Source organism: Glycine max, chromosome 17 (genome assembly GCF_000004515.6).
Source record: "Glycine max cultivar Williams 82 chromosome 17, Glycine_max_v4.0, whole genome shotgun sequence".
Classification (NCBI taxonomy): Eukaryota; Viridiplantae; Streptophyta; class Magnoliopsida; order Fabales; family Fabaceae; genus Glycine; species Glycine max.
Genome location: NC_038253.2, coordinates 31,766,718 through 31,793,365, shown reverse-complemented (window position 1 = coordinate 31,793,365; position 26,648 = coordinate 31,766,718). Strand labels below are relative to the sequence as shown.

At 35.9% G+C, this 26,648-nt stretch overlaps 3 protein-coding genes across 8 annotated transcripts; 2 read left to right on the top strand and 1 right to left on the bottom strand.

The window, feature by feature from the left end:
* The first annotated feature begins 311 nt into the window (after positions 1 to 311).
* LOC121172637 (ribosomal RNA small subunit methyltransferase H) lies at positions 312 to 4,199 on the top strand. Of its 2 annotated transcripts, XM_006601036.4 has the most exons (5): positions 313 to 819; positions 2,061 to 2,129; positions 2,841 to 3,033; positions 3,287 to 3,416; positions 3,574 to 4,199. In XM_006601036.4, the coding sequence occupies exons 1-5, from the start codon at positions 583 to 585 to the stop codon at positions 3,854 to 3,856; spliced, it is 912 nt and encodes a 303-aa protein (XP_006601099.1). In that variant the 5' UTR covers positions 313 to 582; the 3' UTR covers positions 3,857 to 4,199. The 2 variants fall into 2 exon arrangements, with proteins under 2 accessions (XP_006601100.1, XP_006601099.1); XM_006601037.4 differs by having other exon boundaries at positions 312 to 819; positions 3,287 to 4,199.
* Positions 4,200 to 5,142: 943 nt separating this feature from the next.
* On the top strand, positions 5,143 to 11,157 carry LOC100813897 (uncharacterized). Of its 5 annotated transcripts, none has more exons than XM_003549166.4 (8): positions 5,143 to 5,310; positions 5,430 to 5,520; positions 6,454 to 6,684; positions 7,248 to 7,356; positions 8,428 to 8,473; positions 9,036 to 9,121; positions 9,568 to 9,626; positions 10,741 to 11,157. In XM_003549166.4, exons 1-8 carry the CDS (start codon positions 5,307 to 5,309, stop codon positions 10,847 to 10,849), a joined length of 735 nt encoding a protein of 244 aa, XP_003549214.1. In that variant the 5' UTR covers positions 5,143 to 5,306; the 3' UTR covers positions 10,850 to 11,157. The 5 variants fall into 5 exon arrangements, with proteins under 5 accessions (XP_003549214.1, XP_040866887.1, XP_040866885.1 ...); XM_041010953.1 differs by having other exon boundaries at positions 5,153 to 5,310; positions 9,554 to 9,626; positions 10,741 to 10,880; XM_041010951.1 differs by lacking the exons at positions 5,143 to 5,310; positions 5,430 to 5,520 and adding exons at positions 5,544 to 5,839; positions 6,000 to 6,081.
* Positions 11,158 to 12,733: 1,576 nt separating this feature from the next.
* On the bottom strand, positions 12,734 to 18,553 carry LOC100813358 (protein starmaker). The gene is made up of 3 exons (XM_014769750.2): positions 18,360 to 18,553; positions 17,552 to 17,930; positions 12,734 to 15,128 (listed from the first exon to the last, which is right to left on the bottom strand). Exons 2-3 carry the CDS (start codon positions 17,905 to 17,907, stop codon positions 12,995 to 12,997), a joined length of 2,490 nt encoding a protein of 829 aa, XP_014625236.2. The 5' UTR covers positions 17,908 to 17,930; positions 18,360 to 18,553; the 3' UTR covers positions 12,734 to 12,994.
* Between the last annotated feature and the right edge of the window lie 8,095 nt (positions 18,554 to 26,648).

Genomic DNA, 26,648 nt, shown 5'->3' with positions numbered 1-26,648 from the left:
ATCTACATTTGATCCCTAATACTTTTTTTTAATTGTTTTTGAAAAAAGTAATTATTATTATTATTTGGTCTTGCCATTAGTTGATTATTTTGTTCCTTGAATTATTATTTTTTTCATAACCACGAGCTAATATAACAATAAGGAAAAAAATATAAAATAAAGAAAAAAAGTGAGAAATCAAAAGTGAAGAAAAAATTTCTTCAGAAACCAAGTGTAAAATTTGAATTTGTTTTAGGAGAAAAACATTATAAAATAAAACAGTTTAATAAAAAGTGAAAAATAAGATTTCCCCGATTGTTAAGACGATAAAACACCGTGGTTACTCATGGAGTTTTTTAGGTTTGAAGCAAGCAAGTTCCGCAATGAGTGAACCCAGATAGAGAGATAGATAGTGGCGCAATCCGGGTTTGGTTTGTCCCCAAATAACAGAAAATGACGATGCTTTCCAAGATATCATCATCACTGTTACTATCACTATCCTCCAAACCCAAACCCAAACCCATTTGCAACTATCACTAACCTCCAAACCCATTCATTCTTGTTTTTTTAACTGAGTAAAAAGTGCCACTACTATTGAATGGAATGAAACAGGTTATTAGGGGCCATCCAGAGTTGAAGTATTTGGTGGGGATGGACGTGGACTCTCTAGCACACGACATCGCCCAGCCTCGTCTTGATGCCGTTTTGAACGCTGGTGTCAAAGCGATTACCGTTTTGAGGAATTTTAGAGACGTCAAGTCTGTGCTTAGAGAAATCGCTGAGCTACACTTGTTGGGGGTTGACGCCATCTTAATGGACTTGGGAATGTCATCTATGCAGGTTCATTCCACAACTTTATACGTGTACCCTTTCTTTACTTTCTTGCATGCTCATGTTCCCAACTCTGTTTTGAAGCATATAGCATCACATCTCCAAACATACAGAGATGCATCAAACCCCTGCTTTTTTGTCTTATGCCATTTCCATGCTCTAAATTTAAAAGCATCCTCGACAGCTTCCACATATCATATTTGATCTCCAAAGGCAATAATATCTTTCTGTGCAACCAAATTGACCGCACTACTGCCATCCAAACTACCCATGATTCATTATTTGGATTCTTCCCTGTGATGTTGCCTCGATGTTGCCAAAAGTGGTCAATACAATCTACTGGGTGTTGCACCAGATTTCCAAAGCAAATTTACAATCAAACATCAGGTGTGCAGCTGATTCCACATGTGCATTACAGAACACACAATTTAACAAATTTCCCCCTTGTATGATTTTCCTCTTGTACAGATTGTCCTTCATTGGTATTCTTCCCAATTCCCAACACCATTTTCCAAACAAAAGCCTTAACTTTTGAAGGCACAGGAGCTTTCCTAAGGGTGTTAAATTTTTTTGCCTCATGTACCTCCCCACAAGAGTGTAATCTATCACAAACATTTTTTTACCATACAATTGTTGTCGGCTTGTCACACCAAATTCATTCATCCTTAGCTTCTTTTTTCGGTCTCTTCTCCCCAATATGATCCCACATAGATGAGAAAACTTCTATAGAAGTTAAGTACATAAGTTGATTTTAGCTTATTGGAAAAGTTCAATTCATTTTACTTTTTTATTTTCTTCTCTTATAAGTGCTTAAAGAGAAGTTTATCCAAACAGAACTTTAGTTAATAAACTTATTATACATGATAGTTTGTGATTAGTTGAGTGGATGGCAATGTAAAAACCCTTTACACTATCAACACACACTATTTTCTCTTTGGAATTGTAAAGTGGTTCGATGATAGAGAGATGAGAGGTACAGGTTTTTATATATTCAATTGACTGCTGACTCAACAGTTAGTTACAGTTGTAGCAGTCAGTTAGACAGCTAGCTTGTCCTAACAGATTTGATTAGGATAAACAATTATACATACACTAATATTTCTAATACGGACCATAATTTAAAACTATGATATGATTGTATCTAATGGCACTAGAATATGTGGTTGAGACTTGAGTATTTTGAATCTTTGATAAAGTCATGATGAAGAGCAGTTTTTTATTTTTTATTTTATTTTGTTTTTTTGGTTTAGGTGGACGATCCTGCGAGAGGATTCAGTGTGCTTGGTGATGGACCCCTTGATATGCGGATGGATCCTCAGGTATAGTTTCAGGCATTTTGGATCTCAGTGTGAAATTTATGCTCTTCTGAGGAAGAATGAGATCAATAGATATGGTGCCAAGGCAACTGTTGATGGTTTTTCCTTTTTTAGATTACATGTAATGTTGTTGCTGACCTGGTATCAAATAAATGCTGTTTAACATTGTCTGATGATTTTTTTTTTGTAGTCTCTTTGCTATGTTAGTATGGTTAAATCCATTCCAAGACATACTTCTATGTCTAAATGGTTTGGCTTCTCTAGACAGGGATGCATGTTAGAGGGAAAGTATGGAGTTTATAACCATTGATTTCCAATCAATGGCATTGTAACAAAATGCATATATATATACCAACCCATGGAGTTGTTAAAGTTCATTCTGTTGTTTTTCTAATCAACAATTGCAAGTCTACATTTTTCCCTCTGAAGTGCATAAAGGAGTCACATTTATTTCTAAAATACCTTCATAGATATATGGCCTGGCTTGTGCATCTGTCCAAACAATGTTGGAAACTTCTTTGATGACTTTCTTCAATCTTTCTTGTTAGTGAAATGTACCAATTTCTTCTTTTACCACACACTAGAATACTTTTGTTGTTGTTTTTGTTAATTAAGGCAAACAAGTTTCTTATGTAATGATATCTTGTTGCCCATATGCTGAGAGTAGTACATAATTTTTCTTTCCAATTGAACTGATGCACAGGCCTATGACAGGCAAGTCTTAAAGCAGAAGACATATTAAATTCCTGGCCAGATTCTGAAGTGGGCCGTATCCTAAGAGAGTATGGGGAAGAAAGTAATTGGAGAACTCTGCAAAAGAAAATTGTCAATGCCCGATTACATGGTGGATTGCAATCGACCAGTGACTTACTAGATCTTATTCGGCGTGTGACTCCTCCAATGAAAGGTGGTTCCTTTTCCCATTTTCTTTTGTAGCTCTGTTTTCTCTTTGGCCATAAGCATCAGTTCCCATTCATGTCATTAATCGATTATCACATATGTTCCTGTAATGTTCTCTACAATACCATTCCTGATCTTCATTTATGCCTACTTTCGAAGAGAATTTATAACATGCTTTTGCATTCTGCTTACAAATTTGTTCATTAGTGTGAACTGTAATAAAAGTCCTACAAATTTGAATTACATTGTAATACTAATAGGTGGAAGGCAAGGTTGGATAAAGATGGCAACCCGGGTGTTTCAAGCTCTGAGAATCGCTGTTAATGATGAGTTGAAGACACTTGAGGATTCTCTCTATTCTTGTTTTGATTGCCTTGCACCTGGGGGTAGGCTTGCTGTCATATCTTTTCATAGTCTAGAGGACAGAATTGTGAAACAGACATTTCTTAACATAATCAAAGGGAGGGAAGATGTGGAAGAAAGGGAGAGCCTCAACAGTGTTTTGAGGAACACTAGTGATGAAATCAAAGAAAAAGAAAGGGGGTAGGCTTGCTGTCATATCTTTTCATAGTCTAGAGGACAGAATTGTGAAACAGACATTTCTTAACATAATCAAAGGGAGGGAAGATGTGGAAGAAAGGGAGAGCCTCAACAGTGTTTTGAGGAACACTAGTGATGAAATCAAAGAAAAAGAAGCATGGATAAAGCAAGTGATATATGGATCAAATGGAACAATTCTCACAAAAAGACCAATCACGCCATCAGGAGAAGAAGAAAAATTGAACCGCCGAAGTAGAAGTGCAAAGCTCAGGGTTATTCAGAAGCACTGAACATGATAAAACATGACAAATTGTTGTCTGGTGTAGAGTTTTTAGAAACATCTGTATTCATAAACTTGTCTGTAACTTGGTTAATCTTTATAAAAAAACAAGGTGTTCACAACTCGTTAAAAGAGAAAGGTCAAAAGGGACTTGTGCATACGGTTGCAAATTACTTGATATCTATTTTAACTAGTGATTTCTAGCAAATTACCATCTAAAGATTTGAATTTTAGTAATTCATCTGCTTAGGCTTTAAACATGCAGCAGTTTATATGTATTGGAAGCCTTGATTATAATTGTAGACCAAGTGTCATGAGTTTACTTAATGCCATGAAGTGTTTGGTTTGATGGCGAAAAATGCAACATGTTTGAGATTAACATTGGAAAGAAAGAATGAAAATAGTTAAATAATAAATTGTTAACTAATTTATTTGTCATATAATAAATGACGTCAATATCATTTATAAGGAGAGACTAAAAATAAGTTTTTTTTAAAGTACATAGAGTAAAAATAAGATTTCATAAAAATATAGGAACTAAAAATATATTTTCTAAAAAAAAAATTAGGTTGATATTTTTGTTTGTTAAAATATTTTATCCTTCTTGTAATATTAGTATTTCTTTTACCAACATGTAAAAATTATTGTGAAATTCACATGCTAAATAAATTGCTTTATCTATAATAGTATCCATAAATAAGAATAATTAAAATATAATTAAATTTTAAATAATTCACAATAATTTATTTAAAGTAATAATTAAGAATAATAGTGTACAATGTAATATTTTTAAATAAAATAATATTTGATAATATAGTTAGTAAATTAAGAAAATTTATTTATATATAAATAAAATTATTATACAATATATAACATTAAATATTTCATATGTTTATTTGTGTATTTGTCAACATATAATATGTGTGATGAATATGATGTATCATTTATTTTATGAATAATTAATCTCTTTTAAAAGATGATGTTTTTAATAGATTTTTATTTGTAATTACATTTTTTTTATCCGGGTCTCAAACATGAAATCTTAATAAATTAGATTCTAATATCACTTCCATGAACCTTAATTTTTAATTTAACTTGTTTTTCTTTTTAATTTTATATATCTGAAATTCACAACAATTTAGCTCCTCCAAAATAAAGCAGATGCACTTTAGAAGATAAATTACATCAATAATAATAACTATCAATTAGAAAAATTAGCATTGAATTTCCAATTAATAGTTATTATGTCACTTTTGTTAACTATTTAAATGAATTCAAGATTAATAAACGCATGCCTCTTGCATGCAAACAGCAACACTTTTGCGGTTAAATAGCCTCTCTTTTCCGTTAAAGTTGTTAGTAACAGACAGCATCATCTCCCCAATTCCTTGTCCAACTATTATGTAATCTGCTTTTTGTTTCAATCATTTCTTCGTATTCCTTCAACACCCATCAGATTAATGGGTGATTACTCTAATTAAGCATCACTTCCTTTTCTCATTTCTCTGCAATCAAACACTCCCATTCTGAGTTACCGATTGAATTCCCGTTTTCCATTAACCCTTGGTGCTTTCATTTTGCAGCAAAAGCTATCCTCTTGAGCAACAAATGGTACGGACATGAGCAATTCTGGGTCACACGTTCTTACCCCACAATACAGAAATTCAGCCACGGGTTAGTTTGTGTAATAAACTTGGTCCCATAGTAGCAATGTATTAGTTTTTGTTTTTGTTTTGTTTTTTTTTTACGGAAAATGTTAGTTGTTAGTGAAAGGAATTTAAACACACGAACTCTTGCTCCCACATTTTCCTTTCAACCACCAAGCCAACTTTATAATAACTCCCGTAGAATTGTATTCGTATTGGTCATGGTTTTAAATAGTGGTCCGCAACTGCAATTGTGGCCGCATCAACCTCATTTTCCCGCAATTGTCTACTATGTAAAGGTTTTCTAGCTCACTGCAACTCAGTCGCGACCGCAATTTAAAACCATGGTATTAGTGTTAACAATGTTGATATGCTTGTGGATATTTCATATACATGATTTCTTTTTCTTTTCTCCTTTTTTATTTGGTGCTTCGGGAGACCTTGGTTATCCCTAAATCACATTAGGCTTCAACTTATCCAAGTTATATTGTGTGAACTTGCTTGAAGGATAAAGTTTTCCCTTGCTACGAATACTTGTGTACTGATGAGATCTTGTTGTAGTACTTCTTGTTTGTGCTTTATTAAAGAGGTTAGAGAAGCGTTTATTTGTTTGTTTATTTTTAGAGCAAATTGCATTGACATTCCTTTGCAGTTTCTTGAGATTGCACACAATTTCCCTTCCTTACATTACAGTAACTCTTCTTACAGGGGTGCACGCTGTAATGTGTTTCTTGGGTATCGAGGGGTGCTAGTGTAATGTATTTCAAAGACTTAAGGGGGTCTGTAGGGGTTAAAAAGGCAAGGATATGATGTGCAATCTTAGGAGATCACAGGGGTGTCAGAGTAATTTGTTCTTGTTCTTATTTATTTTTTGTTGGATTTGTTGTGTAATTTAAATATTGTGAATTGAGATCTTTGCTAAGAATTGTTAGCTTTTTTTACCATGAATTTAATTTTTTAGGAAAATGGATCTCAAGGTGAAGGCAGCAACTTCCTTGAATTCAAATGCCAAAAAGAAGGCAAATTTGTTTGCTGAAAAAAAGGAGAGAATCCGGCTGCCAACATATAATGATGATCTTGGAGGCAAGAAATATCACATCAGTGAATTTCTGAGCCAACCTAGCGGAATTGCAGCCGTGTTGAATACGAAGGCCTTGCAATCATTTGAATCTCTTGATGCTAACACATACAGGTCTGCCGCCTCCTTAATTCTGTTTTGGTGGCCTGAGTAGTTCTTTCAAGTTTCAATGGTTTGGATGATGCAAATTCTGTTACTCATCTAGATTGTGACATAAAATTAAAGTCAAGTTCAGGACCAAATTATAAGTTATGGTGCTTACCTGATTCTTTTGCAATATTTGGTACTAACAATAAAGATGAACATAGCAGGGCATGTTTTGAGTTTTGCTCAAACAGAAACCACCCAAAATTATTACATTTTTTTAATAAATTCAAGGTATTTCTTGTTTATGAAGAATGTGTAGATAAACAGCTGATTTGCATGAGTCCACAAGAAAGTGGAGCTTAGGTTATCATACTGTCCTACACTTTGAATGGTTCAGCTGATAAAATCAGTTATTCAAAATAGGTTGAAAATACTATTCATAAACAACTGTAAAAAACTCTTGATTTTTAGACAACAAATACTTCTTTTTTCTGAATGTTTTAATGAACTTTGGCAAATATCTTACAGCACTTGGGTTGTGGCAGAAGAAGTATGATTCTGAAAGCAAATAATTATTCTTGTATGCGTAGGTGTGAACTGCCTAAACTTCAATTTTTAAACTTTGAAGCTGCGCCATTGTTGGATCTGCGGGTTACCTCAACAGATGAAGATTGCTTGGTTGAGATGCTTTCTTGTAAGGTGTTCCCCTCTCCCCAACCAAAAAAGAACAAAAATGTTGGGTTCATGATGTAACACCTTTATTTTTTGTGAGAGTAATAGAGACACTAAAAACACATTCATTATACACACAAGTTAGGATCCTTTGACTGTACACTAAAGAATGTTTTATAGGAAATGGTATTGATACTAAAATACGATATAACTCGAGGAAATCTCCTTTACATGGTAAAATACTTCTCAATAAACAGAAACACATCCGAAAACAAGAAACACAACTATGAGAGATAAAAATAAGAGGTGATACATAGATTCTGCCCTCCCTGGCCTAAGCCATCAATTCACTCTTAAAATTCTGTTATGCCACACCATTATTTGCCCTCTCCTTGTTCACATTTCCTTCTCTCTCCTCCCCCCCGCCCCCCTCTCCCCTTCCCCTCTCCAATACATTGCCTTCATGTGTACATTGCGTTACACTCTCCCACCATTTTCCCTCCTTACACCTAACTGCATTTGTATTTCTCCTCTCATGAACCTTTGCCCAACAGTCCAGCTCATTCTCCTTTCCCCCCGTTATCTTATACATGTCTCAAAGACCCATCAGTGTTCCACACTATCCACTCCCAGATTAATGAGTATTCACTGTGCGTGTCATTCTTATAAAATTTTACACTAAAATTACATGCAATTGTTTAAAGTTTCTAAAACTTTGTTGTATGAAGTGAATATAACCAAGTGTAATTCAACAACTGGATTTCTTAAAGTAAATTTTCTAGTGCTTATCAGATAGTGCAAGTGCGTAAGTTTTTCTTATAAAGGTTTCCACAGATCCTAACTGTGTTTGTGAGTGAGCGAGACAAAGTCAACGAATAATACATACACACACATAGTAGTAAAGTTGCTTAATTTCTAAGTTCGCATGTGCTTTTAAAAAAAAAAAGCTAGTAATATGCTTAAATCACGCATATTAATTACTGCCCTAAGTTCAATAAATGTATATAAACCTTGGTTTGATTGAACATGAATTCTTGTAACATTCCTTTTGTCACTCATCCCATTTAATTGTTGGGTACTTTACTATATTATTCACAGTTTGAGGGTTCAGAAGTTGTGAAAGAGCAAAACGACCACTTTTCAGGTATCTACAATGTACTGTGTGCATAGTCATACTTGTTTTATGGGATATAAATTCTTCCCTTTGTCAAATTGAATTATAAAAATGTTTATTTTCTATCAAAATCCTTCTGCAAAGAAACCGATCAGTCTTCCATAGAATAGAGAGAAAGATGTTTGGTTTTCCTTGCAGCATAGTGCCGTATCCCATAGTACCTTATTCCCCACCCAGTGGTGCTGAAAATACTGGAAAGGACTTAAGATGAATGCAAAGAGACATAAATGTGAAAATGTGATGGGATTTATTTAGTTGATCTGATACAAAACCATTTAGTTGGCCTCGAAATGAAAAAAAAAAAAAAAACCGATTTTTAGACTCCTTAAAATGGAAATTTCTCCAGATATCAGGGTAAATTTACTCAAGAACTTTGGATGTTATTATCTTTCTAATAGCTAGTCTTTCAACACAGTTTTCTGCTGAATTCAAGTTTATCTGCAATACATGTTTCATGTGACGCTTTTGGTTACTTCAGTGTTTTTAAGAATTGTCACAGTAATGTTTGTTAATAATTTCTATGGATTCGCAGCATTCATGAGAAACCAAATGACTTGGGGTGGTGCTGGTGCTGAATCATTTTTAGAAGTTGATGTTAAGTTGAATCTCACACTTGAGGTTTGTCTTATCCTCATAAAATATATAAAGTTTACATATAATGTTAGATCCATATTTGTTTCTCTTTCTTGGGATAGACGAGTGGTAATCCTGTATGTTATGATGATTGAATTTGTTTTCAAGGACCATGAAGGCATGAACTGCATTACTTAGATCACCCTCATGTAAATTATATTGTAGCCTCTTGGTAAAGAAAGTCCAGGAATTCAGTTGAATTTTATTGTTGTGAAAGTGCAATTTCTGTTTTCTTTTCATAGAGACTGATGAGTTAAGTTGACCCATTCCTTCTTAATCCTTACTAATTCATTTTTTGTAGCTGCATATTCATATGTTAAAAGATCACTTGTTTTGAATCAAAATTAGTAGCCATTAAACTGTATTTCAGTTCGACATTATGGATTTTTGCATTTGCCTCTCATCTGTAAAAGAAAGATCTCTGTCTGCAGATCTACACACAACCATTTACCATGATGCCTACTTCAGCCGTTGAGGGTCCTGGAAATATGTGAGTTATTTAGTAAATATTTTTTATTTTATCCTTTTAGGTTATGCACTCCGCATGGTCAAGTTCTCTGATGATATATTTATACATAAAGTATTGCATGTAGATTCTCAATTTAAAATTACCAACTATTACTGGCTATAGATGTTGTGCCTAATTCTTTTTTATATAGTCTTTCACTAAGTTCTCTGTACTTAATTGAAAGGAGGGAGATATACAAAAGCCACTTCTTGGAAATTTAAAGATTCTAGAATAATGGAATATAAAGTTAATATGAGGAGTAGGACACTAATATATTGCAGTTATCTATCTAGTTTTATTGTGGACTAAATTTAGGGGGAAATCTTCAGCCATTATTATTTTTCTGATTGATGACTTGGTTTCTCCTCCTCCTTCTTACCCTTTTCTATGATGTAGCCTTTGTGAAACCATAGAGGTTTATCATCAAGTAAATATTTCACCTTAACATTTCTCCTTCAGATCTGTCAGGTTAAGCTTCCTACTTAAATATTGACATTACCAATTATGACATTAGATATTGTGTTAGTAAATATTGAGATGGAATTCCTAATCATTCTTCAGGATGTGCACAAAAGTTCTATTTGCTATGGATTCTGTTTTAACATAAATGATAAATAAGAACTCAGTTTATGCAAGGTGATTGGAGTCATATTCAACTATTAACATAGTTGATAAATAAACCTGTGGCCGTCTGGGAGAAACCTTTTTTTACAATTTGGACTTTAAATGAGAAATTATTTGAGGTTTAGAAGACAACAAACAGAACTTAAAATTCTCCAGGGAATTTGGTGATTTTTTTTCCTTTCTACGTTCATGTCTGTGGCATATACTTTGTTTATGCTTTTGTGTGTAAAATCATTTTGTTTCTTATAGAGGATTAATTTAGGGGCCTATTTAGACTTATAAAAGTAGCTTATGACCTTCCAGTTTAGCTTATTTCAATAAACTTCACTGTAAAACTTATGAATAAGTTTTATGTGATAAGAACTTATTCGACAAATACTTACTAAACTACTTACTCAAACATGCCTTAAATACAAAATTTAACAACTTATCGTTTTGCTTAGGAAGATTAATCTCTTTTGGCTATGTACAGAATGATGCAAGCTTTGGTGGACAAGCTGGTGCCACTGCTACTTCAGCAGATGCTGCAAGATTATGATGAATGGGTTAGAAAGCAATCATATTCCTTAAAGTCATTCTAGGTACGTAAAAGCCACTTGTACAAACTTTTTGGGTAGAGACAACAGAGGAGGGAGAACCTTTGATGTTTAGGGAAAAGGAGAGAAAAATGAATGGTGAAAAATTGATTTCTGAAAGACTTCTGTTGAAATCTGTGTCCATGTAAACATTACTCTTCTGGTTGATATTTAGTAACAAGTGTCTCTTTCTGTCTTCTAGTTGTTCTATCTAGTTTGGCAAGAAATTATAACACTAGTGAGATGCAGGGATGAATCCATAGGGAATAACATTACGTAAGAATTTATTTTTTATATATAAATGAAATTTCGTACCTCGAGAAATTAGTCGGACTCTTGGTTAAGGATATCTCATGTTTAAAAAAAAGAATAAAAGTATATAATAAATAATAACAGCTTTCAAAATTTAAAATTAGGCTTAATTATATTTTTCACCACTCAAGTATCACAAAGTCTTTTATCTTTTCTTGTATTTATAATCAAATCCCTCTATTTTGATTTCTGACTTGACAAACTGAACATCAAACACTATATCAACCAAATAAGCGTTTGATATTTACACCCCTTAATTAATAAGTATATCTCCTTCCTTTTTTATATAATTTTATTACAAATATACCATTTCATATAAAACCAATGTAAACCCTGAAAAACCCTAAATTTTCCACCCCTCTTACAGCTTCATTGTTCTTTAAACTAAATTTTTGCACCATCTTCACCATTCTTTAAACCCTGTTTATACACCTCCATCAACCCGTACGTCTATTTTCATCTCTCTATTTTTCTCTATAATTTTTTTTTCTCATAATTTCATTGATTTCCAAGAAGAGGTATAGTGGAAATTAGTAAAATTAACAAGATTACCAATCAAAGCAAAAGTGTGATTTACCACAAGCGAGGACCAACAAGCTATATGCATTCTCAGCCACATTTCTAAGAATCATTTCAAAGTTTTCAGCAAATTTTGCTATAGCATACTGATCCAACCTGTTGGGTCATTGCAAACGTTTAGTCCATCCCATTCACGTGTATAAATTAACTGCATAAATAATAATATCGTCATTATTCGTCGTTGAATGAAAAAAATAAAAATCAGCATATTTACAATTTTGAAAGTTCTATTTACTGCTTTCCAAAACCAATTATACTAGCGTTTGAATTATTTCAACCAAAAGTGAACAGGCATAATATAAAGAATATCAATACAACCCTCTTAGATCAACATATCAAAAATGATATTCAATTACACATTTAGATAAATCAATTTTTCTTTAACCAAGGTATCCCCCGTCAAGAATAAATGATTTGAGGAATTAATCTCTCCCAACAGATATTATTTCATACACACGAGCTAGGGATCGATCCATGGCCACATGCTTAAGGTTATCTATCAACCATATCATAACTAAATGTAATTATCCAGAGGCAAGCTGTTTAGGCTTATCATTAGGTGCATTCAAAATGCTGTTACTTGACTATATATGTATCAGAGCACACACCTGTTTGTATAAATTTTACCTCGTACCACGGTACTAGTCTTGAATTGAATCAGTCAATAATTGGCACGAGTAGATGATGAAATAAGATTCAATTTTTTGAATCTCACGATTTCCAAGACCAAGAATCTCACATAGAATATAGCTAGAAAAAACAAATAAATCCTCAACTATGTAACTTCTGTAGATCAAGTACTAAAGCCCGAGGCTGGGGTTTAATCACCCTGTTACCAAATTTATTTATGGTTTAAGCTCATAGGGATTAACATTCCACCGCTATCCTATTATAGTGGCCTTCTTGACTTCACATCTCGTTGCAAAAGAAAATCATTCGCTTTCACGCAAATAGTAGTCACACACTCGCACTATTCCACCCTTGCAAATATACAACACCTGCATCAGATTTTGTATTTTATTTTTTTAAAAACTACCAGTCACAACATAATACAGAATTTTGGTAAAAAAAAACATAATACGGAATTTGAAACGAAAACACATGAAACATAGTTCACACACAAATTACATCCTCTAAAAAGCAAATGTATAAGACAACTGACACATCTAATTCAAATATTAAAGCAGCAAGTAAACATTCTCAAGATGCCTGGATCACAGTTCATGAGTCACTTTCACACCTCTCACTCGAACGAGAACCTTAGTATCTGCCTCTCTTGGAGTAATCTCCACGGCTTTCCCTCTCATAACCTTTGTTTCCGCGCTCTTCCTCCTCCCTTCTGTGCTTTCTATCTCCACGACCATCATCATCCCTGCTGTGCTGCTTTCTTTCTTCAGGATCATCATCATCCCTTCTGCGCTGCTTTCTTTCATAACCATCATCATCATCATCATCCCTTCTGTGCTTTCTTTCTCCACGGCCATCTTCATCCTTCGAATGCTTTCTTTCCCTATCATCATTCTCCCTTAAGTTCTTTCGTTCTCCATGCACATCCCCATCCCTTAAGTTCTTTCTTTCTCCATAAACATCATCGTCCCTTCTGAACTTTCTTCCTTCCCGATCATCCTCATTCCTTCTGAATTTTCTTTCTCTATGTTCATCCTCATCCCTTGCCTGTTTTCTTCCAGTTCGGTAATCTTCATCCCTTCCACGCTTTCTCTCTGCACGGTCATCTTCATCCCTCAAGTTCTTTCTCTCTCCACGGCCATCATCATACCTTCTGTGCTTCCCTTCTTTGGAATCATCCTCATCCCTTGCATGCTTTCGTTCTCCAAGATCATCCTCATCCCTTGCATGCTTTCTTCCCATACGATAGTCTCCAAGGCCATCGTCATGCCTTCTGTGCTTTTCTTTAGGATCATCCTCATCCTTTCCATGCTTTTTTTCTCTGACATCCTCTTCCCTTGCATGCTTTCTTCCTGTACGATCATCTTCATCCCTTCCATGCTTTCTTTCTCCATGGTCATCATTATCCCTTGTATGCTCATGCTCCCTATGATTATCATCATCTTTTCTACGCCTTCTGGTTTCATGATCCTCACCATACCGAGCAGTTCGACCAACAAAATGTGATTCAACATCCTTGTTATAATTTCTTCCTCTCTGCTCAGAGCTATCATCATCAGGCCCTGCAAACCTAGCTGATTTAGATTCAGACTCCATTTTTCTATCATCTTCATCATGCTTGACCACTGTGACAGGCTCCCTCTCTCTGTCTCCATCAATTTTCCTGTTACCGTGTGTCATCTCTCGACTTCTACTATTTGATCCCTTTGTAATATCTCTCCCATATGACTTTGTAAGAGAGCCCAATGCATCAACATTAGCACCATACTTCCCTTTATCTGCACCACTATCTCTGGCTTCATCTCTGAATCTATTTTCTTCCATGCCATATCCTTTAACTTTCTTTGCAGCAACAGACCCACCTTTTTTTGTTTTTTCACGTCTGTGATCACTAGAACCGCTGTCTGAATCACTGTCACTGCTACTCTTGTTAGAGGAAGTGTATGACCCCCTACTAACATATCTGTCTTGACCCAATGCACGCCTAACACCATCTTTATCAGAGTCCTCATCATCAGAATTATGCCTCCTTGTCTTCTGCTTCTCAAGTCTACCATATTTCTTTTCCTCACTGTCAACATCAGATTCCTCCTCAGAATCATGACGTTTGTTCATTTTTGAATGTTGCTTCCCTTCCCGATTTTTATGGTTGGAGACATCTTCATGATCATCAGAATCATCATCCGAAGAATGCCTCTTAAGAGACTTTTCTTTCTTATAACTTTTTCTTGCAAAATTGCTGTCATCAGAATCATAAGAATCAGTATCATCACTATCCTCCACCCTACCTTTCTTGCGGTGCTTAGGTATCTTCCGCTTCTTTTCAGCCTTGAGCTTCCTCTTAGCATCACTATCAGAATCAGATTCATCACTACTGCTTGTATACTCTTTACCACGCTTCCTTGTACCTCTCTTCTCATCAGACAAACTGCTGTCTGAATCAGATGAATCATCCTCATACTTTTTCTTACGAGTTTCAACCTTCTTGTGGTGCTTTGTATCTTTAACACTCTTCTTCTTAGTATTTTCATCCTTTTGATCTTCAACCATTTGTTTCTTTCTACTGAAATCTCTATCCAAAAAGGAATGTTCAGGCTTTGAATTACCCTCCACATTAGGACCATTTTTTCCATCATTTCCAAGCCCATCAGTCCCATCTTCATTTATTTCATTGGCTTCAGATGAGACTATGCCAAGAGCAGCCTTCAATGCTTCCATCTGCTTTTCCTTCCTAGCAGCAATTTGATGAGTCTGTGTATTTGAAACCCTGAAAAATCCCCCAAAAGAATTATTGTTATTGACATCATCTTTAGACAAACTATTCATGAAAAAAAGTGAAATAAGTTTCTCAAATACCATACAGATAAAGGGCAATTAATTAGCATGACATTAATCTGCATATATTTACATCCATGCCTCCAAAACATCCATCAACAACCACCAACCTCTAAAATAAGGCTATGTTTGGTAAAACTAGCTTATAAGGCTATGTTTGGTAAAACTAGCTTATAAGCTAGGAGCTGAAAAGCTGGAAGCTAGCTCAAAGCTTATAAGCTAACTGATTTAATTGAAAGTGTTTGGTAAGATTAACTGATAAATGTCAAATTACATAAAGGACATTAAATTGTGCATAGGGTCTATTCAACAAAAAGGGGAATTTTTGCTTTTAAAAATTGAATTGATAAAATAAAAATCATGCAAGGAAACAAATTAGGTCATAATTTTATAAAAAACATAGAATAATTCAGCAAATAATTGTAACTTAATATTTTATTTTTTTGCTCAGCAAATAAATAATATATAAATATAAATATATCAAGCACAAGAAGTGCATAATAATACAGCTAACAGTTTCAAAAAGCAATCAGGCTTTCATAACCCACTACCCCAAGGAAGGAGAAACGTATCTTTAGCATATACACCAATCTCACAAAAAGCATCTAACCAATAATTAAAAGCAATACCCTGTGGCTTTTCCTGCACATTCAACGTTAATAAATGCCACCAAAATATTGACACCTAACCAACTTAACATTTACAGCATTTAACCATCTTCAATGTGAAATACTATAAATGCCACCCCTTTCAGAAAAGACCCACCGCCAGTGGTCTCCCATATGCTCATCATAACAATCATAATGGGATTAGTAAATACACAGAAAGCCTCATCATCCCAGCCTCATACCAACTTTGATGACCGAGCCATGCCTGATATTTTCCCTAACCCCATGAATGTCAGCACGCCTACCCATTGGATTCTGGCCTCACTACTTCATATGTCAACATTCAGACTCACCAAATAACACAATAACCACTTCTGTCATTCCATAAACTGTGCACTCGTTAATTGTAACCCATATAACAAAATCATTGAAATCTTCCTCCACGCCTCTTCAACACAGTCGAATGCAAGCTCCAGGATTCATTTGCCACTATACAAAGGAAAACTCAATCGAAGTTGTAAATTGTTTTATCCAAGATTCCAAGCTTATGCAGAGAACATAATATCTTGCAAGTTGCAACACCTCCATCTTATCAAAAACACCATTCTTGAAAACACAAATGTTCCTATTTTTCCAAATATTCCAAATGACCGATGCCCAAACAATATTCCACAGATCAGCTAATTCTCTATTTGTACAGATTAAACAATGTTGTAGAAAATGCATAGCAGGATCCTCCGGTAGAACAGAATTCAGATTAATCCAAGAGTGACAAACCTGCCATATTTGTAGAACCTTTGTGCACGAAACAGAATATGGTTCACAGATTCAGATTCAGAATTACATAAAGGACAGAAAACATTTGATGCACCCAACTGAATATTCCTCAACAAGGGGTTTTGCCTCATAGGTAATCTTCTCAGAAAAGCTCTCCAAACAAAAAAATTAACCTTCAGAGGGATCTTCATTCTCCAAACCTGAGATAAGTTGCCTTGAACTTGTGGTCCTTTAAAGATATCATACAACTGCTCATATGCTGAACTTACTGAGAAAAAACCCTGGGTTACTTCCCTTCCATATCCACTTATCAACTTGATCTCTTTGTTGTGACACGGCTCACCTACCTTCCAACTCTTCCACCATGCTTCTTTCCCAATCAAACCACCCTCTTCTCCAACTTACTTAAAACCCACACCCAAACTTCTCCATCCCAAATGCACCAAATTAGAAATATTTCCTTGTTGGTTATCAGAATTGGGGAAAAGCCTAGGAAAAGACAAAGTCAAGCTTTGTTGACCAATCCAAGCCTAGGAAAAGACAATTTAGTTTATAGGAGTTTGTCAGCTATGATTCTAATCTTTAGGATGCTTCTGAGGTAAATATAATGATATTGATCTTATCATCTAAACTTAAGGATGTTATCATTTTGTTTTAAGATTACAATATTGTTAGTATTTGAATTTTCTGTTACACTTTAGTTCTATTTAATTTATAGAGTCCAACAACAAAAGTTTAAGTGATCCTCCACGTAACATTTTTTTTTCTTTGTTCTCAGATCAAGTTTTCTAAAACAACAGTAAAGATAAGGGGTAACTAAAATGGCAGACACATACGATACATAAGGAATGCAAACACATGATACTTGATTCAAAGGCACACACATCAATTCACAAAAATAAAGAAGTGCAAATTGAAACAATATTATTTCACAACCCTAACAGAAGCATCAAAATTCAAAATCAATTACTTCTTATCTGATGCAGACACAGACGCAGGTCCATCTGTTTCCTCGGAGGCAGTGGCGGCTTCCAAATTTTGGCGAGCCTCCACGAGCTTTTCAGCAATCTCCGCATCGGTGTAGCCCTGATCGATGAGCTTGTCTTCAAGGATGGTGAGCTTGAGTTGAATCTGACGCTTGCGGTCATGCTCAAGGATCTCTTTGTTGGGCTTTCTACTAACACCAGCAGTGCCCTGATCCGCCTCAAACCCCTTCATGTTCTCGGCAACCTTCGAAATCTTCGGCTTCACAAAAAACTTATTGCTCTGAATGTACCCATTCGTACCCGACCCTCTTGGGGTCTGTAACCCTATTCCGTTGTACATGTCAACACCCACTGAAATTAAAACTGAAAAAAAAAACAATGAGAAAGAACGAAAGGATTAGAAACCCTAATGTCAATGTTAATTTAGAGATCTTAAAGTTATCATACCAAAGAAAAAATCACATCTGATGCACTGAACAACTTAAGCACGAAACAAAGAAATTAGGTTTTTATTGTAAGAAAAAAAGATTTAATCTGCAACATTCATTGCCGTACACTTGCACATAACAAGTAAACTAACTACTACCCAGGAAAACCTAATAACAGAAGTATGGAATTTGTATAAAGGGGATTTAATCCAATTCGATAGCTCAAAAAAAAACATGGAATTATGTTTCTTGGATTCAATAATCATGGCGTTGAACGTCTTTCACAGGGTGATTTGGAATTAAGCAAGATCACTTTTATTTTAGAGAAGAGAGTTTGAGAAAGAAAGAGAATTGAAAATTATACCTAGAAAACGAGAGGAAAGACAGAGGATGGCGTTAAGATCAAGATTTTGGTCGGTGAAATGGTCGTAAGTGCTTGATTTGTGAATAGGGCAATTTGATTTTATGAACAAACAGGGTGTCGATATTTTTTGTTCACGTTCAGGGCTTCGGAAAGAAGATGATTGATGAATTGATGGTCCTAAGCTTTGCTATATCCACTCGGGAGTTGCTACGTGCACGAAGCATTATTACTGGGGCAGCAAACAGTGACGTGACGAAACTGCCCTTCAGCAATTATTCTTTCGGAAGAATATTTTTTTTGAAAAACTTTTTGGAAAATCTCTTTCCGGAAATTTTTCGGAAGAACCTTCTTCCGGAAGAAGAATTTGTGACTTCCAGAAATACCCAAAAACTACTTCCAGAAGAACGTCATTCAGAATGTTTTCGGAAGAAGGTTCTTCCAGAAGTTAGTTTTTTTAAAAAAAAATTTTATTTTGTAATAATTTACTTTTAATGGATAAACTAAATTATAAAATAATTAATATTATTATACATAAATAATTAAATAATTAGTGAACGTAATTATGACTAATATTTATAATTTGTTTTTTAGCCATGTAAAATATTAATTTGTTACAATTTACGTAAATTTTATTAAAAATATAAATTATTTATTATGATAACATTTAATTTCTATTACAAAAGTTAATATATAATAAAAAATGATTATTATTTTATAACAAAATGAAGAAAAAAGAATTTTCATTTTATAATAATAAGTAAAAATAAAATAATATTTAATGCATATGTAATGACGATTTTGTCCCTTGTGTAATTTTCTTTAAATTAACGCGTTCACGCTTCTTTTCACGCTTTCTTTCTACTGCTGCTTTCTTCTTTTTTTGTTGTTGCTTTGGTGGTGGTCCTTTTGCAGTTTCCATTGGTGGTCCCGTGAAGTATTTGAAGATTTGGTGGTCCCGTGTTCCGTATTTGAAGTTTTGTTAGTGGTTGTTCTTCCTATTTCGTCGGAGGTACGCATTTATGAGTATTTTTTCGTTTTCCGGCTAGTTTTTAGAGAAGAAAAACAGTAAAAATATATCCGGAAGAAATTTTAGGCACAGTAGGAGGAAGGTCCGGAAGACCTTCCGGAAGTACTAAGCATTCCGGAAGAAGTGCTTCCGGAAACTTCCGGAAGACCTTCTTCCGGAAGAAGTCTTCGAATGTAAATTATTACATTTTTTTATTTCTGTTTTATAATTTATATATATATATATATATATATATATATTATATAATATATGTTAGTGGATTATTGGTTTAATTAGGTATAATGGTATAATATTAAATGATTTAGGTAACTTAATTGTATAATGGTAGAAAAATGTTTTATTAGTTGTTTATTATAGTGATAAGTTTAGTTTAAGTAAATAATGTAGTTATAAATTTAGAATATTTGTATTAGTTGTTAGTTAATAAGTAGTCAATTTATGGATGTGGTTATATGATAATTTGAATATAGTTGTGTATGATGATATGTGCTGTTAATATGTTTGTTATTTAAGGTGTAGTAAATTTTTGGATGTGGTTATATGATAATTTGAATGTACTTGTGTATGATGCATATGTCCTTAAGATGGACGAAGATCAATGGAGGTATGACTTTGCGATGTCACAAGAAGTTCATATGGATTATGATTATGATAATCAAGAAGAATGTGGGTGAATGAACCACATGTGATTGTTCAAATGCTTTTAATACGTCTCAGGTAATCATAGATAATTTGAGTCATTTGGTTGAATTGATGTTTGTATAAAATTAATATGTTGGGTTGCGTTGTAGGTATTCGTACTCGAGATGATGTTTTGCAGTGGGCTCGAACAGTTGCCCATGAAAATGGATTTGTTGCAGTGATTATGAGGTCTGACACAGAGACCGGTAGCAGAGGAAGAAGTTCATTTGTCTTAATTGGGTGTGAAAGGAGTGGTACGTACAAGTGTAGAATAAAGAATTCGTTAGAAAAGACACCGGGAGTAGGAAATGTGGTTGTCCCTTCAGGCTTCGTGGGAAACCAGTGCATGGAGGGGAAGGTTGGATGGTGAAGTTGATCTGTGGGATTCACAATCATGAATTGGCCAAGTCCTTAGTTGGACATCCATACGCTGGCGATTGACTAAGGAAGAAAAGAAAATTATTGCTGATATGACAAAGTCGATGGTGAAACCAAAAACATCTTGCTAACGTTGAAGGAACACAATGCCAACAGTTGCACCACGATAAAGCAAATTTACAATGCAAGAAGTGCATATCGTTCTTCAATAAGAGGAGCTGATACCGAAATGCAACATCTGATGAAGCTTCTCGAACGTGATCAATACATTCATTGGCATAGATTGAAGGATGAAGTTGTGGTGCGTGATCTGTTTTGGTGTCACCCAGATGCAGTAAAGTTATGCAATGCATGTCATCTGGTGTTTTTTATAGACAGTACCTACAAAACAAACAGGTACAGACTCCCACTACTTGACTTTGTTGGAGTGACACCAACGGCGATGACATTCTCTGCTGGGTTTGCATATCTGGAGGCTGAGCGTGTTAATAATATTGTATGGGCTTTGGAACGATTTCGAGGCCTATTTTTAAGAAACGATCGCCTCCCTGTTGTTATTGTCACTGACAGAGACCTAGCACTGATGAATGCAGTGAAAACTGTGTTCCCGAGTCTACAATTTGTTGTGCAGGTTTCATATCGATAAGAATGTGAAGGCGAAGTGCAAATCTTTAATCGGGAAAAAAATGCGTGGGACTATGTAATGGATAACTGGGGTACTTTGGTTGATTGTCCGTCCGAACACGAGTTCCATGAGTCACTTCAGAAGTTTCAATTGCTTGTTCGCCTTGGCCGATGTTCATTGACTATGTTAACGACACATGGATTATCCCCACAAGGAAAAATTTATTACAGCATGGACGAATAAGGTCATGCACCTAGGCAACACAACAACAAACAGGTATTAAGAACTGATTTTATTTGTTAGTAAGGATTATATAAATGGTATTTAATTGTTGTATATTTTCATGTTTGTTGTGTATTTTAAATGTAGGGTTGAATCAGCTCATTGGGCTCTCAAAAGAGTACTACAAAATAGCGTTGGAGACCTATGTAGTGTTTGGGATGCCATGAACAACATGATCACGCTGCAACACGTCGAAATTAAAGCATCCTTTGAAACCAGTACGCATGTGGTTGGCCATGTATATAAAAAAACCTTATACAAGAGGCTTCTTGGGATGGTTTCAAGGGATGCTTTAAATCAGATTGCTTCTGAGGTTGACCGTCTACGTTATCTCGGCAACAATCTCTCTTCTTGTGGTTGTGTGATGAGAAGCACGCACGGTCTTCCTTGTGCATGTGAGCTTTCTAGGTATACTGCTGGCAGCATCCCATTGGAGTCAGTCCATCTTTTCTGGAGGAGACTTTGCTTTTCAGACCAAGGGTTATGTGAGACGGAAGTCACATCAAGGAAGAGATCATATCTAAAAGGTTTGATGAACTTGATGTGTTGGCAAAGTAACTCTGAAGAGTAAACTTCGAGAAATTGCATACCCTGATCATAACTCTATGTGCCCTCCTCCGTCAAAGGTCAACACTAAAGGTGCACCGAAGAAACCGATGAAAAGAAGTCAAAGATCCACAAAGCGTGATCCGTCTTACTGGGAGTATGTTGATGCTTTTCATTCTGTTCAAAGCAGCAACTCTCCAGTGAAACGAAGTGCATCATGTTCTCAACCGCCTCAGCCAACAAGGATCATCCCGATGTTGGATCAATTTGCGTCATTCTTTCAAGGTTTCATTCGTGACGTTGTGGATGTGAAAGCGGACGGTAACTGTGGATATCGGTCCATTGCCGCTTTATTAGGTATGGGGGAAGATTCGTGGCCGTTAGTGCGTAATGAATTGATTAAAGAACTTGGCAGGTGGTCGCATGAGTACATGAACCTCTTCGGTGGCACAGAGAGATTTGAACAATTAAAGTTGTCCCTACTTGTTGATGGTTTTCAAGGTATGTTTTTAGGTTAATTTTTTTAATAACAATTTTAAATTACTTACATGTGTATGTTTGGTTCATTCAGGTTAGTGTGGACAAGTGGATGGATATAACGGACATGGGATATGTGATTGCTTCACGTATAACGTAATCCTTGTATCGTTGTCCCGACAACAAAGCATGACATTTTTCCTCTTAGAAGTCAACCACCACCTGATTCTTCTGGCACGCATCATATGTGTCGGTCACGTGTTTGGAAATCATTTTGTTCAGGTACATTGAATATAGTTAGTATAACAATTATGCAATGACTTCGCTGGTTCATTTGGCACGGTCAGCGCATGATATAATGTTTGTTCATGTACAACAGGTTTATTTGAAAGACCATTGTCCCTTGCCGCCTCCAGCGCTGTGTGGTCAAGCAATTGTTATTCTCAAGCAAAGTAGTGGGCAATTCCATATATTAGTAGAATGCAGCAATACACAAGCTTGATGTCATTCAAAACACACTATGTAGACCTAAATGAAGACTAAACATGCATTGTTTATGTAATTGTATTCATTATGCGATATAATTTGTTGTAACTCGTTACTAACCAATTAATATTATCAAGTACTCGTTTGGTTAAGCAAGGAAATTGTTGGTCCAACAAAAATCATTTACGCGTGCAGCATACATCATTGTCATAATTGACAACACATAATGACATGCATGCGTATTACAGTTTGAGCGCGACAACACATTGGCTAACTTCAGTACACATTCTGAAACTAGCAGTTGCTCGACAACACATTGGCTGACTTGACTACACATTGGCGACAACACATTGGCTGACTTGACTACACATTTACGCGTGTCAAATTTTTTGTAAACAAAGTTAAACAATGGCTCGGTCACAACCATCTATATATATGGCAGACTAGGCTACTAAATCACACATTATCTTGCTTTCAAATAATCTCCCAACTGATACACAAACTATGACATTTTTAGGAGAAACTAGCAGTCAAACGATTGCCAACTCAAGGTTGACTTTCATTTATCCAAATGAATCGATTATTCACAATGATACTAGGGTTTACTTCCAAACTTCAACTCTGGTGCCCATTCGAGTACCAAATAGGTGTGATTTTGCAAGCCTAAAAACCAGAATACACAATACTCTTCAGCTATCCGACAAACAATTTTTGGATGAAATTCACTACCGGAAGCCATTCACCGATACAGGTAACCAAATTCGCTTTGAGTGTATCAAATTGATAAATGATGACAATGTCAACACAATGTTAATGTGTAATGATCAATTTTCTTGTGTTGGTCCGATTGAGTTATTATGCACCGTTGGAAGAACACCAGATGGAATAATAAACTTACTTGAACGCACTATGCCTCGTATTCATGACGCGATCCTGTATTACAACGGGAAATGGAACATGCCACCGCAGAACAAATTTGTTGGATGCGTTTTCACAGAAAAAAATCCTAAGAAATTTCAAATTCCTTCAACATGTACCATCGATGAACTGAAGAATTTAATCAAGCAAGTTGCACCTAAAAGGATTCCCCCTCTTGGAATTCACGAATCACAAACGGTAAGACGATTGTTTTTCCGCCAACCAGCTCAGTTTGAGTATTCAGATACGGTTATAAAATATGAAATAAATGAGTTGATCACCAACGAAGAACTGGTGAAGGTGTTAGTACAATCTAACTACTGGAAAAAATATGGACCAATAGAAATTTTAGCTGTCTTTACTAAATATGTTGAAGACGAGGTCAGTGGGACGTCGCTAAACAACTGAATGTGATGTTTAATTTTTTGTTTTTTCGTTGATGTAACCTTTATCTATTTACGGCGTGCTTAATTCTCATAATAAAGTTGAATGTGTTGTTTCAGTGGTCCAAAAAATTAATTGTTAAAAGGGTCCATTTCCTATTTTTTTGGATTTTCAGGCTTTGTTTTGACGTGTTAGTTGACGGAACCGGGGAACGGGAGTATTTTTTTTGGGTTCTTTGACGTCCAAACATGAGAAATGGCCGCCCTCCATTGTCTCAGGGCACTGGCACACCCACGCAAAAAAATCCCAAACATGGGTTCTTGAATATGGAAAAAGGGTCCATTTCCTATTTTTTTGAATTTTCAGGCTTTGTTTTGACGTGTTAGTTGACGGAACCGGGGAACGGGACTATTTTTTTGGGTTCTTTGACGTCCAAACATGAAAAATGGTTGTCCTCCATTGTCTCAGGTCACTGGCACACCCACGCAAAAAAATCCCAAACATGAGTACTTGAACATGGAAAAAGGGTTCATTTCCTATTTTTTTGGATTTTCAGGCTTTGTTTTGACGTGTTAGTTGACGGAACCGGGGAACAAGACTATTTTTTTTTTGTTCTTTGACGTCCAAACATGAGAAATGGCCGCCCTCCATTATCTCACGGCACTGGCACACCCACGCAAAAAAATCCCAAACATGGGTACTTGAACATGGATTTTTTTTAAAGTCATCCTTGTAGTATCTTATATGGCGATTTCATTGTCATGTAATTTTTTTAAAATATTTAGTTTTTGGTACGACCTTATATATTAATGGTGTAAATTATGAATTATGAATTATTAATGATTTTAAAAAAATTTATTTTTTTATGTAATTCTTACAAACAAAACTCATGATTCTAGGTTCCCTTTTTTTAAAAATAAATTTAAAACAACCGTAAACTTTGCTTAAGGACCACAAACAATCGGAATAATAAACTATATTATAAAATAATAAACTATGCAAAACACGTCAACTATATTAAACAAAAACTGTAATAATTACAAATATTCATGTCAACTACAACATAAAAAATAAATAAAATGATTAATGGTCCGTGCGGCGTCTCTGACGAGCCCTGACCGTCCCATCAGCACTGGGTCCCCCTCTCGCGATCGTCAGGCAGTCCTGCATAATGTCATATAACTCTGTGCCTGCAGTGACTATCCTAAGGTTGAGCACACGCTCCAACCTCAGTGCAATCGCCTCATATCCCTCGTAATCATCCTGTCAAAGTCATTAAAAACATTTATTATGAAATTTAAAATAAACAACAACTCATAAAACATTAAACGCGCAAATATCTTACCACATGTGGAGGGGGGTCAAATGCCACTGGAACCTGGGGCCTAGGTGGCTGTATGTAGTCCTTAGGGTCTGCAACTGGTGCATCCTTCTGCTGGTCACCTGCCTGGGTCGGTGTCATGAATGGGTGAGATATGCGGAAAAACCACTCCATGTAATCCACAGATACCTGCCCAGGCACTAGACAAAGCTGACCCGCAGGTAGTAAGTGATCTGCAAACTGCATTCACCTGTCATCTATCTGATCGTGTGATAATCGTGCACTAACAGGCGGCGGAGGGATACTCTGGATGTAACCGAACTGGCGTACCACCCTCTCCGGTCGAACCGTGACGACCATAGGACCCCATCTGAACTGACCCTAGAAAGATGAAATCTCCTGAAACGCCCTAACCCCCCGATGCTCCGTGTACGGCAACCAAGACACATCTGTGACGGTCAAACCATCACAACGTGCCCTGTAGGGTGCTCCTGTGATTCCCTTCATGTGCGCCTTCGACGTCAACCACCGGGAAGTACGTGGGACGTCTCCTGGTATGTATCGTCAATCACGCACTGGTGCACACTAGGGAAGTGCTCATAGATCCAGCACTACACAATAATTGAGGTTAACATAACATAAAAACATGTTTAAATCATAATCGAACCTAACATATTAATAAACACAAAATTTACCTGAAGTAGCGTCAAGTACCCCGCAAGCTGTCGGGTGGTGGTCCTACAAGCCTCATCTAACTGGTCATACATATGAACCAGCGCGGCAACCCCCCAATCGTAACCACCACTATGAGCGAGGTCCCAGAAAGCGTCAAGGTGGACCACATGCACGTATGTTGCACTCTTATTAGCAAAAAGAGTGCAACCGACAAGGTGCAGCAGATAAGCGCGAGTTGCGACAATCCACCGCCAGGCCTGACATCTGGTCTCATAAATGTCACGAACTCATCCTAATCATACATATGCTCCACGTGTGAGTGATGTCTCGGCTCTGGCCTCCTCGGCAGACACTTCCAGCAACTCTGTAAGCAAGAATCTGGCCTCCTCCATAGAAAGAGCGTGGAAACTGTGCAAGGCGCCAGTGATGGGCAAATGTAGGATGGACGATACATCATTCAATGTGATCGTCAGCTCTCCTACAGGAAGG

Excerpts from the sequence above, each read along its gene's own strand:
- LOC121172637 (XM_006601036.4), top strand. The coding sequence starts at position 583 with ATGAAACAGGTTATTAGGGGCCATCCAGAGTTGAAGTATTTGGTGGGG. Across the intron at positions 2,130-2,840 it reads ATATGCGGATGGATCCTCAG|GCAAGTCTTAAAGCAGAAGA; the intron begins GTATAGTTTCAG and ends GGCCTATGACAG. Across the intron at positions 3,034-3,286 it reads TGTGACTCCTCCAATGAAAG|GTGGAAGGCAAGGTTGGATA; the intron begins GTGGTTCCTTTT and ends TAATACTAATAG.
- LOC100813897 (XM_003549166.4), top strand. Across the intron at positions 5,521-6,453 it reads ATACAGAAATTCAGCCACGG|GAAAATGGATCTCAAGGTGA; the intron begins GTTAGTTTGTGT and ends TTAATTTTTTAG. Across the intron at positions 9,122-9,567 it reads AGTTGAATCTCACACTTGAG|ATCTACACACAACCATTTAC; the intron begins GTTTGTCTTATC and ends CTCTGTCTGCAG.
- LOC100813358 (XM_014769750.2), bottom strand. The coding sequence starts at position 17,907 with ATGTACAACGGAATAGGGTTACAGACCCCAAGAGGGTCGGGTACGAAT. Across the intron at positions 15,129-17,551 it reads GTGTCTGCATCAGATAAGAA|GGTTTCAAATACACAGACTC; the intron begins GTAATTGATTTT and ends GGGATTTTTCAG.